This window comes from Ammospiza nelsoni, chromosome 6 (assembly GCF_027579445.1).
Source record: "Ammospiza nelsoni isolate bAmmNel1 chromosome 6, bAmmNel1.pri, whole genome shotgun sequence".
Taxonomy (NCBI): domain Eukaryota; kingdom Metazoa; phylum Chordata; class Aves; order Passeriformes; family Passerellidae; genus Ammospiza; species Ammospiza nelsoni.
In genome coordinates this window covers 7932970-7948012 of record NC_080638.1, presented here as the reverse complement: position 1 = coordinate 7948012, position 15043 = coordinate 7932970, and the positions used below count along the sequence as shown (strand labels likewise).

Genomic DNA, 15043 nt, shown 5'->3' with positions numbered 1-15043 from the left:
ACAAGGGATTTGGGTGGGGGTTTTGCTTGGTAAAAGGGGGCCTCAGATGTGTGACAAAAATTAATAATGTATCCAAGCCCTTATTAAACTGGATTAGGTGGCGGGAGGTCGGCTCTTACATATTAATGCCTCATGAAGGGCTCCTAATAGGATTTAGTGCGAGGAGCACAGAGACACATCCCCCTCCTCCCATACACACATATCAATGAAAATAACCTGCTTTATCTTGATTTAAGAAAGCCAAATAAAGCTGTTGTACATGGCTTCTGGCCACAGACTCAGTTCAGTTTTAAGCAATTCTCCTATGAAGTATGTTCAGCCTAGGGAACAAGTGTTCCTCTCTAATGGCAAAGGTAGATTATTGTCTCTGGTTTTTGGGTGGCTGAGCTCATCTTCCACTCCAATATTCATGGCACAATCCCAGTTTTGTGGGATTGCCCTGTGCCCTGTGCTGTTTCATGCAAATTAAAGGCCCAATTCAGAACAGAACACTGCATTCTGTCTGCATTTATATTTAGGAAAACATAAATTGTCAGGGTGAGCGTTTCACAGGGGGATGTTCACAGGAGATGGGTCAACAGAGTCATTGGGAAAGAGCCTGTACTAGAAATAAATCAGAACGACTGTATGTGCCATATAATAGCTAAACAGTGCCTCCCCATGATGGCTTCAGGTCTGCTTAGTTAATTTGAAATACATAAACACAAGTAAAAGTTAACAAAAGCAGGGTTATTATCACCAAAGGGGTACTGGGGACAGCCAAAGGTGACACAGAGACTCCATCATCAGGAGGCATGAAAAGGCACTTTATTATTAGAAATCTACAATTCTTATGGAAACAATGGTGGCCCTAAGACCTGATTGGCCTTTAGGAATCTTCTCTTACACTAGTGGTGAACTATGAATAGCACACTCTGGAGAATCAAGTCACAGACGTATTTTATGAAAAATCCTTTTGCTAGGATTTTTTCTCCTGAGAAGCTGAGAGGCCTCAAAGTAAAAGAAAAACAATCATTATCTGCTGCTGTGAAATGCAACAGGGGCATCTGTGATTGGTCCATGTGAATTGTTTCTACTTGATGACCAGTCACAGGTCCAGCTGTGTTGGGACTGTGGTCAGTCACAAGATTTTATTATCATTCCATTCCTTTCTTTGCTAGCCTTCTGATGTCTCCTTTCTCCTTCTTTAGTATAGTTTTGATATACCATTTTCTTTTAATATGATATATATAATAAAATAATAAATCACGTTTCCTTCTGAAACATGGAGTCAGGATTCTCATCTCTTCCCTCATCCTGGGACCCCTGTGAACACCACCAGAGAATCATATCTGTAAACAACAGATTACAGTTACAGAAAGAGAGATAATAATTGTTTTAATTCTTTCTCTGAGCTTTTTCACAGCTTCCCAGGAAAACCCTGGGACAGCTATGTCTCTCTGTGTCCAGAGGATATGTGATTACCACAGGGTGATTACAGACTGAAAAAGACAACTAGACTAAGACAAATATTATCGGGAGTATTTAGGTTACAAAGGAAATGACCAAGTGAGATGATAGGTATATATTTTTTTTAAAAATCAATACAGGGAGTGTAACCAAATCTTCCATTTATCCTTGACTAATTTTTTCAGGACTAAATCTAAAATTTTCCAAATTTAGCCCTCCTTGTTGAGATATAACTACAGGAGTAGGGTTATGTTTGAAATTTGAGCTTATTTTTTACATTCCTTTCTCCACTGATGAAAATCCTTTGAAATCTTTATCTGTGTAAAATCCATGACACAGCTTTCATAAAATTACACCAGATAACTTCAGAAAATCCTAGAATGGTTTGGTTTGGAAGGGACCTTAAAAAACTCCCAATTCCAACCCCCATGTCAGGACACTCCTTTCAGAACGAGCTGATAAAGAAACTTCTTATTTATTAGGATTATATCGTCCCAATATGTCAATGCTGTCAAATAACTTTGCCCACAATTCTCTTCTAGTCCTGAGTTTCCGCAAATCCATACTGCATTAACAGTGGTATCTAAGAAATAATTTAATAATAATAATAATAATAATAATAATAATAATAATAATAAAACTGTCTCTGAACAAAACCCAGGGATGCTTCTGAGCATTAATAGCACACACTCTGTGCAACAGGTATCCTTAATCACCTCTATTTGCTTTGTTACTTCAGTCCAAAACAATTTGTACACTGGGTTTGATGCAACAAAATGTTATTTAGGTTGTTTTCATTGCGTAAAACCACTAATGTCACTGTCATTGTGCTCTGAAGGAATCTGCCTTTGCTCTGAGCAGTCCTGACACAATCAGCTGTGCCCCATAAATCAGAAAACACCCCAAAAAGCAGTACAGATGCCCAGCTTTTGAGTCCAGCACATAGTAGTTATCCTCCCAAACAACTCCAGAAAACATTTTAAAATTAAACCTACAGGTGATTGCTGCGGTAAATGTGTTATATATCTCTAAATCAGTTGAACCACAGCATGTTGGTAAGGTGATTTGAGTGAGACAGCCCTGGTTTGAAACATTATTTAGCAGGCTACATATTTAAAGAGCAAGCTGTCCCAAAGCTAATGAGCTAGAAGAAATGAGTCAGAGCTTTATCTAGAAATATATAGATATAATGAGCTGTAAAACAAAACCACAGGTTGAGAGATTCCCCAGCTGAATTCAGTCAGGAAAGAGGGAGGATTGGTAGAGTGAGCACAGGAATGAAGGAAAAAAGCAAGACAAGATCTAGAGCACCTGATTTGCTTAGTGGCGCAAAAGAAAATAGGATTGAGGCTGTGGAAAGTGAAGAGATTAAAACCATTAAAATAAAACAACATGGGTAGAAGACATAGAGTGGATATATGTCTTTTATATATATTTGTCTTCTCTATATAAGAATAAATATATATGTATTCTCTATATAAGAATAAATATATATGTATTCTATATATAAGAATAAATATATATGTATTCTATATATAAAAGATGTATACTGGATATATGAAAAAAAAAGTTGAAAAACTACTAAGTAGGCCAAATGCTGGTAACTTCTCAGCTGGAAACTGATCTGTTTATGAAAGCATAATGTAATACACTTGCTGGTAATAACAACAATTTGAATTTAATGACCCAGGGTTCTTTTACGTTTAGCATCCATTCCAATGATGCTGTCATCCAGCAGTGCCCAAGTTTTTATAAAATACACGTTGGCATGTCAAAAACCAGGTCTGTGAGCAGGCAATGGAAAACACAGCCTGAACGCTGTTTGTGGGCTTGGTGGAATCAGTGGCATCAGTGGGGTTTGAAGAAGGCAGAAATGTAAAGGACTTCTTCTTCTGGCTTGCTGATTCACATGGGTTTAATCTTTGCATGGCATTTCACATCAGTGCTTGATGCAGCCCCTTGAATCCTCTGCTTTGCCCAAAGTCTCGTGAATATTTTGGGATTTTTTCATTTTCCAACCTGGCAGATTGAACCACAGCAAGTTCAGGCCATCAAAATGCACAAGTTCTGTGTCAAACTCTTAGAAGGCCCTGATCATCACACCTGATACAGGTAGAAATGTGCTTTCTAAGGAGAGAAATGTGTCAGTTAAGCCCTGAAATTTCTATATATTCAAAGAAAAATCTAAGTTGAGGAGTTGATCACAAACTGTCATTAACAGAAGAAAACATTCTGAAAAGCTGCTGTAAAGCCCACAGACATTCCAGCTAGGTCCTGTCTTGCTTCTTTCTAGATATTGTGTTTTACTGGACAAAATGAAGCATTTAATACAGCATTGAGCCTTGCAGCTCCTCTCAGACAAAATATTGTTTGGATTGTGTGAAAATACAGCAGAGCCATGTCTGTGTTGTGTACAAGGACTCTCCCAAAAATTGCTGTTCAATAAAGAACAGAAGAGAGGCAAAACCCAGCCTAGGTTTTTATATCTGTTTCATAAAATAAGTCTTTCTTCAACATATTTCATGTCATTTCTATAAGGAAAACGGTAAACCAACTCACCAGCTTGAATCCAAATAAATTAAATTTATTTTATAATGGCAGGTTTTTACATCTAGTCTTTAAAGTGGGTTGGGAAAACTTCAGAAGAAAGCTTGTGTTTTCAATCGTCTTTGTTTTCTACACTATTTACCTAACAAATTTACCTAATGAATTTACCTAATGAATTTGTAACTATGACTTACAAATCAAGTATTTGATCAATACACATACTTCATCCAATGAAAATAATGTCCTCTAGAATATGATCAATATTCATGTGAAATTGTCAAATCAGAGGTTGTTCAGAAACAACCAGAGTTTACATTTCCCATAGGTTCCTGTTTACAGACAGAGTAGACCAAATTATAATATTTTGAATCTAATTTATTGTAGTGATGCAAAATGCTTTCACACACATCCCCACACACCCACCCACACCCTATGATTTCCTAGAAAATGAACAAAATAATAAACTTTCCTATTCAGCAGATAGATCTTCCATGACATGATGATCAGTGGCACTTTGGGGGGAAAAACTATTCAGTTACACTCCTGAATTAATTTTCCATGGAAGCCATTGAATGCTTTCTAAATTTTTGTATTTTTGAATCCAAATCTGTTCAAATACATGCAATGGTGTTTTGTAGTTGTAAGTGACCAAGGCTTACTGTTCTTTAATTATTTTGAATTTTAATGAAATTATGTTAATAATTCACTGAGAGATCATATATTTACACATCTTAAAACTACAGCATTTTCTTGTTTAAAGGAATGTTTTAAAAATCATTTTAAATATACAGAGTTACTTTTCAATCTTTTTTAAAGGACAAATTTAGTTAAGGTACTTCATATGCTTTAGAAAAGATTAATTCTATTTCTATTTCTAGACTGAGTAGATTCAGTCCCAAAAATCAGAATTTTACATTGATCTTCAGTGTTTTGTTGTTATCCAGAGAATAGAGATGTCAATATTGTGGAATTTATCAAATACATTAAAAATTGGCATAAATAAAAATGCAGGAGGCTCAGATGAGGAATTGATCCCACCACACATAGACACGTTTTAGTTTTATGTTCCATGAATCCTTCGCAGCAATTTTCATTGCCAGTCCCTGGGGTAGAGGATGCCTCTGATGAGGGCTCCTCACTTTCAGCTGTCCTGTGTGTAACTGGATATTCCATCCATCTGCCTGTGCCCTGTGCCCAGCTCGCTTTGGGGGCTGAGTCTGCCTCCAGCTGTGTAACCAAATCTGGAAAACTCTGCGGAATATCTGTAACACTGCAGAGTGCCCATGGAATGTGAGTTTCCTGACAAAGGAGGATGACAACAGTGCTGCTGCACAGATGCAGATATTAGAAATCCAAAAATACACTTGTTTTTCTTTTGTTTAAAAGAGAAAAATGAGCCAATTGACTTGGAACCCAAACAGATTAATTCCCCTTGCAACCTCATTCCATTTTAAGCCCTTCTCCTGAGCTGTCAAAGTAATTTCCTTTCTCTTCTCCTGTCCCAAATGTCTCACATTCAAATAAGATTTTGCTGTTATTACTCCTTATATTGCAGGAGGATTAAGTCACAGTCAATGACCTTTGAGGCCAGGGTCAGCAAAACACTGAAGATCAGTGTTAGATTCTGATTTTTGGGACTGAGTCTGCTCAGCTTCAGAGTAGAAATACTTCCACTCTAGAGTAGAAGTAGAAATAGAAATAGAGTAGAAATACTTCTACTCTACTCAGAAATAGATATAGAAATAGATAAATAAAGCATATTTTTCTGTTTCAGGACTGCTTCTGGTCACTTATGAGGACCAGAATTTCTTGGGGTTTTTCCCCTCTCCTTGACACACTACTACTGTATTTATTGTGTTCTTCTGTATGTGTTTATTTTCTTCCAGATGTAGTTGCACAGTTGCTGATTTTGAGTCAGGAAGGAATTTTTTTTGCAAGGCTAGGGGCTGCTGCAGACATGTCATGGCATTTTAATTCCATCCTAATGCAAGGGCCCAGAATTATGGCAGTGCCATTGCTCTATCTCTGTGCTATAACTCCAATTCCCCAGAGTTTACCCTCAGTCTGGTAGAGGTTTTGCTTTGTGCCATGGCATTGAAGCCTTCTGTGGGGTTTGGAGCGTGCCCAGGATGAAATGGATTTCCAAGGGTGCCTCGGGATGGAAGTGCAGCCACCTGGATGTCCAAGGCTGAGCTCAGCCCGGGGACTCCAGAGCCCAGCTGTGCAAACACATCTGGACGAGGCACCAAGGGCACAGCAGCTCTAAAAATGTGTGTCCAGCAAGGGCCACAGCTCCTCACTCAGTGTGACACCAGAACGCCAGGAGGGCAAAGCGGCGCTTGTACAGAATTGCACAAAAATGTACAAAATTGTACAAATTTGTACAGATTGTACAGATTGTACAAAACTGCAGTGGAACAAACACTCCTAAACAAGCTGGAAACGACAGTGGAACCACACACGCGCTTAATTTGCCATGGCTACATCAGAAATCTAAACTTTCTAACCCACTGCTGGAATTAGCCTTGTAGAAAAATTGAGCAAGATGCTCTCATTAAACATAAAGCATCATAAATCACTAGCTTAATAGAAGAAAAAAATGTAAGCAAAAAAAAAAATAAAAGGATAGCACAATTTGAGGGTTTGATGTGTGAGTCAGCAAAATGGTTTAGAAATGCCGTAGGAACAATCAGAATGTTCCATTTCCCAACTAAATATATTCAAATGTGAGCTGCATTCAAATATATTTTGATTGACTTTAGCCCAAAATAAGTTTTATTTGATCTAAATAATAATAAATATTGCTAAGTGAGATATTTAAAGCAATAAAAGAGTAAGGCTTTACAAAAAACAGCACTGTATATTGTTAGGTAGTATTTAGTATTTATGGAAATAAAGCTAAGAAGATTAAGGGGCCTTAAGGAGAAATGCTTATGATATTTATGATTGTGTGCTGAGAGATACAAAGCAAATATAGGAAGATTTATTTGCTCTTGATTAAGAGTTATAGAGGAAATGGACTCACTAAAATTGCCATGCATGACATCACTTCTAATAGGGACTCACAAAAAGCATCAAAAAGCCATTTCTTGCAAGAATCATAATTTAACTCTAACTTATTCTGCTTTCAAATCATTAGATTTTTGAGGAGAGAGAGGAAGTCATTGTTATAAAGCATAGTTCAGAGAGAGAATTGGCTCCCAAGTGATGCTGCAGAATTGTTTCATCATCCAAACCCTGGTGTAAGTGAATATTCACCGGTGCTTGTGTGTCTAAATGCAGGCCAGATTTCAATGTGGAGGAAGCATGTCTCTGACCATTCCTTCAGTTACATTTTCCTTGTCTTGAGAAGGAGCAGACTCAAGGAAAGATCTTCTCTTCAGTAAACATGAGGACAGAGGCAGCTCTGGGAAAATCAGCTTTCAGCTGTGTGCAAGTAGAAGCTGATTTCAGATACAGGATTAAAAAACTTGAGGGAATTTCCTTGAAGAAGCATTACCTACGGCAACAATCTTGTAAATCTCATCCTTGTAAAGAGATGGCATTTTAAAATATTCTATTTTCACGTGATTTTACCAGGACAAGACACCACTGGAGTTTATGTGAACATAAGGAGGTGTTAAATTCTAAGGAAATGAAGTGCAGGTAGTTTTGGAGTAGAAATTACACGTTAAGAAATCAAGAGTAGAAGACAATTTAGGTCAGAATATTCCTCACAGTGCAACACAATCAGGTACCAGCAAATGTATGGAACATGCTGACAAGCAGAGCCAGAAATATGCTGTACAGGCAGCTAAATATTGTTTTATTGACCTAGAGATCAAAGGGAGCACAATGAGGAGAGGAGATTTAGGGCTCTGTAGCCCTAAAGGTTCCTTACCATGCCCTTTAATATGGGTCAAACAAAAGTGGATACACTCAGCTTGCTATTTGAAGATTTCTTTCAGACTGTGATTCTGCATACATGTGAAAAACACCAATCATTTGTTTTCAAAATTTTTAAAGTTTAATAGTAATAAAATGGTTATTAAAAATAGTAATACAATTAGAGTAATAATAATTTGGACAATTTGGATTAGGACAATATGAGACAATAGAGAAAAAGAGTTATGGATGTCCAGGTACCTCTTTCTGGGCAAAATAAGCCCAGAAAAGGACCCACGTTAACAGAGGATGAACCCTTAAAAGCAACAGCCTGTTGCATATTCATACACCTCATCCATGATGCATAAATTCCATTCAAACACAGGATTCTGTCTGGGCAGTGTCAGCTTCTTCCTCTGAATCTTAACAGCGCCTTCGAGGCGGGAAGAAGTTCGTTTCTTCTGATAAGGGACCAATAAATTCTCTTTCTCTGAAAGATTCAGGTGTCCTGTGGCTGCTGTCTCAGTGTGAATCTTTTCTTTAAAAAAAGTATCCTACATAGCACAGTTTCTATTGTACCATTTTTTATAACTTAAACTATATTTAAGACACTACTTAAGAGAATTAATACAGCATAACTTTCTAACACAACACATACAATATTCATTTCAATATTTGCCAAAAGCCACTCATAAAATACATGCATTTTTCACAATACAGAATGTGGAATATTGTGCCTTTGAGGAGGACTTTCATCATGCATCTTTAGCCCAAGGTCTGTTTCTCAGTGACTCATGGCACTGTACCAGTTTCTGAAGAACACAAGTGGAGGTCAAAGGTTTCTGTCAAATCAGTTCCACATCAGATACTCTGATGTCATATGTCATCAGATTTATATTTGCATTATGTAGCTTTAGACAAAAAAAAAGACACAATAATGCTGGGGAAAAGGTTTCCTCCTACAAGAGGTGGATTAATGGAATCAAATAAAAATTCAATCAAATCAGTGGAATTGAAAATTAATCACCACGTCATGCATTTATTTAGACTTTGTAAGGTGCTTTACTTCAAATTAGGGTGCTGTGGAATCAAATTGAGAAATTTTCAGTGAGTAACCTCTGAAAAAAACAGCAGTCAGAATTATCTGGTTTCTACAGATATGTGTTTCCAGATTGATTATCCCTTTTGTCTAAGAAAATCCCAGCTCTAAAATTCTTTCCCATGCTTTTGGCCTGTATGAAAGTGAATTCTCTTCTGCTTTATAAGGAGTGAATGTATGGTGTCACTTTCTTACAATTTAAGCACACGAGAAACTCTTTTGCTGACCATCTGTTTCAGCACACCCTTTGGAGACAAATTCTAACTTTGTTTCCAGAGGGTGGAGAATTCAATCAGATTTGATTGAAATTAGTGTGAAAATTAAAGTGGGTGTTTATAGGTAAATTAATATCTATACCTGTGATTGCATAAGATATATTTCCTTAGGAAATGATGCTAAATAGATTGAAACACATCCATGTTTGGTCTTACAAAACAGATAATTACACTAGATGGAAGCAGACGTTTTTCCAGTGCAGTCAGTACATTCCCCATATAAAGAACAGTAAAATATCTATACCTGTGATTGCATAAGACATTTTTCTTTAGGAAATGATGCTAAATAGATGAACATACCCATGTTTGGGCTCACAGACAGATTACTACTCTAGCTGGAAGCAGACACTTTTCCAGTGCAATCATACATTCATATAAAGAACACATGTAGGGAACACCCACATTGATACATGAGCATATGTATGTAGAACAAGTCAGATGGGAGAGCACTGAAGTCACTTCCTTTCCCCTTTTTGCTGCCTTTGCAGGGTGTTTGGTGCTGCTATACTGCTGACATCTTCCCTGAACATGCTGATCCCATCTGCAGCCAGGGTGCACTATGGATGTGTCATCTTCGTGAGGATCCTGCAGGGCCTTGTGGAGGTATGGAAAACTGTAAAACTAATAAATGTAATAGTGTTTGTTAGCCTTTAACTAGCAGCTGTAGCTCTGCAAGGAAGATAGAAATGGTTGTAAATTTATTACTGATGGTGAGTGTAAAGGATTTCAATGTATGAATTACTGCTGTTTGATTTCCTTCAGCTATGAAATGTCATGGCAAAATGAGAAGCCAGTGAGATATGCATTTAGCACTGATGTTTCACTGAACTCCTACACTGCATAAGGCTGATACTGGTGTAATTCTCAACAGTTACTTGCTGGTCAGCATCACAGAGTAAATATTTAACAACAACCTAAGGTTATATCTTAAGTCCTGACCATGCTATGTTTTTGTTGGAATGAATAAGAGATTTACCATAATTTAAAAGAGGGAAAAATAATTGACCCTTTCCCCTTTTTCCTTTTTCCTTTTCCCATTTTCCCTTTCCCCTTTTTCTCTTTCCTTTCTCTTTCCTTCCTTTCCTTTCCTTTCCTTTCCTTTCCTTTCCTTTCCTTTCCTTTCCTTTCCTTTCCTTTCCTTTCCTTTCCTTTCCTTTCCTTTCCTTTTCCTTTCCTTTCCTTTCCTTTCCTTTCCTTTCCTTTCCTTTCCTTTCCTTTCCTTTCCTTCTTTCCTTTCCTTTCCTTTCCTTTCCTTTCCTTTCCTTTCCTTTCCTTTCCTTTCCTTTCCTTTCTTTCCTTTCCTTTCCTTTCCTTTCCTTTCCTTTCCTTTCTTTCCTTTCCTTTCCTTTCCTTTCCTTTCCTTTCCTTTCTTTTTATATAACCTTTATATAGGTTATTTTATATAACCTATATTAAATATATATAGATATGATGTATATGCATATACCATAATTTGCATATACCATAAATAATCACAAATTTGTGTACATTTGTAAATCTTAATCAGGAATTACTGTACACTCCATATAACATCTTCTAAAACTTAAACACTGCAGGTTTAATTTTTCCATTGCTAAGTTAAAGGCTGGTTTTGAAGAGAGACCTAAATGGTAGCTGGTTTAAAATCAAGTCAAATAATATCATTCAAATGCTTACTTTATATGCTCAAGTAGGTTCATTAAAGAGAGAGGGAAAAAACTTCTCTTAAGGGTATATTTTCTAAATGTTTATAGATCTTGTTTTCTAGTTGTAGAGCAGTGTCACTTTAATCAGTATTTCCTAAATTTTGCTTTAAATGTTAGGTAAAGAAAATAAGGGTTGGATAAATGAGTCCTGCATTAGAAAGACTTCAGAGAATCTGTGTTGTCATCCTTCCCTTGACTCTGGTTCTTGTGCGCTAATTCTCTTTAGTTATTTGGAATTCTTTCCTGGAAGGGGGAGAGCATGTTTTATATTTGTTTAATTCAGTCTCTTTAATGATTTGGAAAGGAAACATGGTTTATATTTGTTTCTTATGGTCTCTGTAATGATTTGAAGTGACACACAAAACCCAGCTTGAACAGATATTGACGCTTTTCTGCGGCTGTGCTCAGATTTTGCTGCAAAGGTGCAAAAAAGCATTCTCAGCCTCTTGTTGATAGCGATTAGAGACAAAAGCTCATGCAAAGACAGCCGAGTGAGTGCCTGACCAGCTTTAGCTAACCTGTGGCACCCCATTTCCCAGGGGGTCACCTACCCTGCCTGCCACGGCATTTGGAGCAAGTGGGCCCCCCCATTAGAGAGGAGTAGGTTAGCAACCACCTCCTTTTGTGGTGAGTAACTCTGCCTTTCTGCCCTCCCTCCGTTTGTAATGCATGAGTGTGCTGAAACTGATTTTTTCCTCCCTGCTGACCCCCGTGTCTTGTTTCGTAGGTTCCTATGCAGGAGCTGTGATTGCAATGCCTTTGGCTGGGATTCTGGTGCAATACACGGGGTGGTCTTCTGTGTTCTATGTGTATGGTATGCATTTCTGCTCCTCTCACCCCAGGACTGTGGCACCTTCCTCTACCCTTTCTAAAAATGCAGCAGCTACTGTTAAGAGGACAAAAAAACCCCAGAAAAGTGGGACTTTTAATCTAAAAATACAGCCTAGAGAAAAGAGCAATGAGAGAACAGAATTTAAAGAGAAGAGTATGTAAGGAAGCAAGACAATAAAATAAGAAAAGCTAGCTCACCTTGAAACCTCCATTACTTTTAACATAAGCAGTGCAAACTTCTGGGCAGATCTGTAGTATCTCTGCTCACATTAACACCTCTCACACTGACAAAGCTGCACATTTAGAGTGCCTGCCCTGAATAAGTTGTCCTGATTTTTATCTGAAGACCTACATAACTTTATCCACACCAGTTATGTTAACCTACACTGACAGAAAAGAATGCCCCAAGGGAATTCAGTCTGTGTTTGTGTGAATTAAGTGGAAGCATTATAGGAATTTAATAAACTACTCATGAAGTGCATTGCTGTGTTGAAAACGTTGCCAGAGTCTTCTATTCTGCAGGTAAAAATTTAGTGCAGTAATCAAACATCAGCATCTTAAAGCTGGATGGACCTTCCTTTACAGCTTGGTGAAATGAAATGGAAGCTCTTTCAGTGCACAAATTGATGTTAAGATCACTGAATATTCACTTACAGTGAAATAATCCTGTAAACAAAGCAAAGACTACTTCACTGTGCCATAGTCCTGCATGTATTTTGCACAAGTATTATTCACAGGACCAAACTCTCTGTTGTAGAGTTATCTCTACTGAGAGAACACAGTGAAGAAGCACTGACAAAAATCAAAATTTGCCATTTAAATTTGTTGTAATTCTTCACAGATTTTTCTTCCTTGTTTGCTGCTTTATTGTGCATTTCTTTTTAAAGTCTTTCTTTCTGTTCCCAAGGGAGCTTTGGTATAGTCTGGTACATGTTTTGGCTTTTGGTTTCATATGAGAGTCCTGCAAAGCATCCTACAATCACAGATGAAGAAAGGAGATACATAGAAGAAAGCATTGGAGAGAGTGCCAACCTCCTAGGTGCAATGGAAGTAAGAACATTACCCACACACTGGTTTCCAATGAGATAGTAAGAAAAATAAACACCCCAGCAACCAAAAAAAAGACAACAACAAAAAAATCAAACACTCACCTTCAGATTGAAAGGTGTATTTTGAACAATTTGAGCAAATGTGTTCCTGGGGGATGGGAAGATCTTTAATCTGCTGGTGGATTTCTGGGTGGATTCTGCTTTTGCACTAAGAGGTCACAGTTCTTCTGGCAGATAACTCATGGAATTTATGCCTCTTTGTCTACTCCAAATTACAAAAAAGAGGTACAGCTACATTTGAGACTGCAACTTTATTTAGACTTTTCTTATATCTTGAGCTGAAAAAGTCAGTTTCCTTCCTATATAGTAATTTCTGGAAGGTTTTCCTCTTCCTAAAAGCAAACTGCAGGAAAAGCACTGCTCAGTGTCTCTTGAGGTCCCCAGAACACCAGAAAATGCCCATCCTTATTATTTTATGTTTTGTCTGCCAGAAAAGCTGCAAGTTGCAATAGAGCATGCTTTGAGATTTCCCATTGTTGCAGGGAACAATTCAGAACAATTCCCATTATTTCTCATTTTGCAGGAGACATGTTATCAAGCCTCTCATAATCTTAGTTCTGTAATGGTTTAGTTCTCAAGAACCATGTATGACCTAAAAACCATGTATGAACCCTGAATTTTCCAGCCACTTAACACTCCAATTGTGCTAACTAATAATCATCTTATTTCTGTAACAGAAATAATAATCTTATTTCTGTAACTGCTGAAAAGCTTTAAAGAAACTATTGCCATGGTTGTTCACTGACTCAGGAAAATAAAAAAATAAATATTTAAGCCTCACTTCATCTGCTTAAATTTTTACACCACTCATTCCCAGTAGACCCCATCAAATTTCCTATTTGGTCAGAACACTGGTTCTTGATTGAACTCAGGAATTAACAATTTTTGACTTAGTAAAAACTTGGTTTAGTATTAAAGAAGGAACTGAAAATATTACAGAGTCATTTTTTGATAGCTGAAATTTTAGATGCTATTGAGGGCCTGTCTCAGTTGCCATTCAACTGCATTCAGGAGGGCTCATGGTTTTGAAAATCTGATATGAAATGAGTTACTTTGAAAGATGTCCACACAATTCTAATTTGGACTGTACAATTTCTATTTTTTACTGTGGCTTTTTGATTAAACATTTTTTTCAAAGTGATTATCTTGTATCAATAGTTTGGTTGCTTCTAAAATATTTAAGCTGAAATTCTTCCCATACCATCTAGTTTGGGAATTAGATTTTCTGGCTGGCTTCTCATTAATTAAGTCACTTAATCCTTACTTCTCACTTAAGTGTAATTTAATAGATATACAAGGTGTTGCACATATCTATCTATAGGCTGTTGTTTTGGGTTTTTTGGGTTTTTTTTTTAAGAAAAGGCAGTATTCAAATCAATGGTAGACTGAATTCAGCCTGAATTCTTGCTGAAGTGATTTTCCAGCACTTATCTGGGTATGGATTCTGTGTTTGGACCAACACAGATGGGTGGAAGCCTGGGTTTGTGGACAGGTGCTGGGACTCAGCAGGGTTCTCCATCTGTCTTTCTTTATTTCTTTCTTTCTGCAATTTATTTTAAAAACACAATAATACAAATAAAAATATATTGACCAAGCAGTTTCAGCTGAGACTTGATTTTAAAAAAGGTGGAATACTGCAGTTAAGGTTTAAATGCTAAAATACCTATTTGCAGTAAATCTGAAAGAAATAATGTAGTTAGTGCCAAATATAACTGTTTCCTTCCATGCAGCAATATTGTCCTTTAAAGACATTATTATTTAAACACACTCTTATTTTGGTCTAATGTTTATGTACATATTTATATGACTGAGATTAAAGGACTTGTACATGAGTGTTGCGATACAATTAAGTATCACTGAGTTTCTCCATTTGTGCATTTTGTGGTAACATTTATGTGCTGTGCATAGTTGTGCTTGTTGGACCACAGCTAAAGGAAAGGGTAAGGAAGGATGGAGAGCTGATAATGACCGTCATGGTAACTGGATCCCCTTTCTGTGTTTCAGAAATACAAAACACCATGGAGGAAATTTTTTACATCTATGCCAGTCTATGCAATAATAGTTGCAAACTTCTGTAGAAGCTGGACTTTTTACTTGCTGCTAATTAGTCAGCCTGCTTACTTTGAGGAAGTGTTTGGATTTGAAATAAGCAAGGTATGTAAAAAGAATGTGAAGCTTTTATCT

The 15043-nt window shown here is 37.1% G+C and overlaps 1 protein-coding gene across 1 annotated transcript in view; it reads left to right on the top strand.

Moving 5' to 3' along the window:
• The window catches only part of SLC17A6 (solute carrier family 17 member 6), a 31500-nt gene that overhangs the window by 9508 nt on the left and 6949 nt on the right, over nt 1–15043 (top strand). Inside the window, exons 4-8 of the mRNA XM_059474292.1 lie at nt 9723–9837; nt 11459–11546; nt 11647–11733; nt 12658–12800; nt 14864–15013. Coding sequence (XP_059330275.1) covers nt 9723–9837; nt 11459–11546; nt 11647–11733; nt 12658–12800; nt 14864–15013 — 583 coding nt within the window. The remainder of the gene's footprint in view (nt 1–9722; nt 9838–11458; nt 11547–11646; nt 11734–12657; nt 12801–14863; nt 15014–15043) is intronic.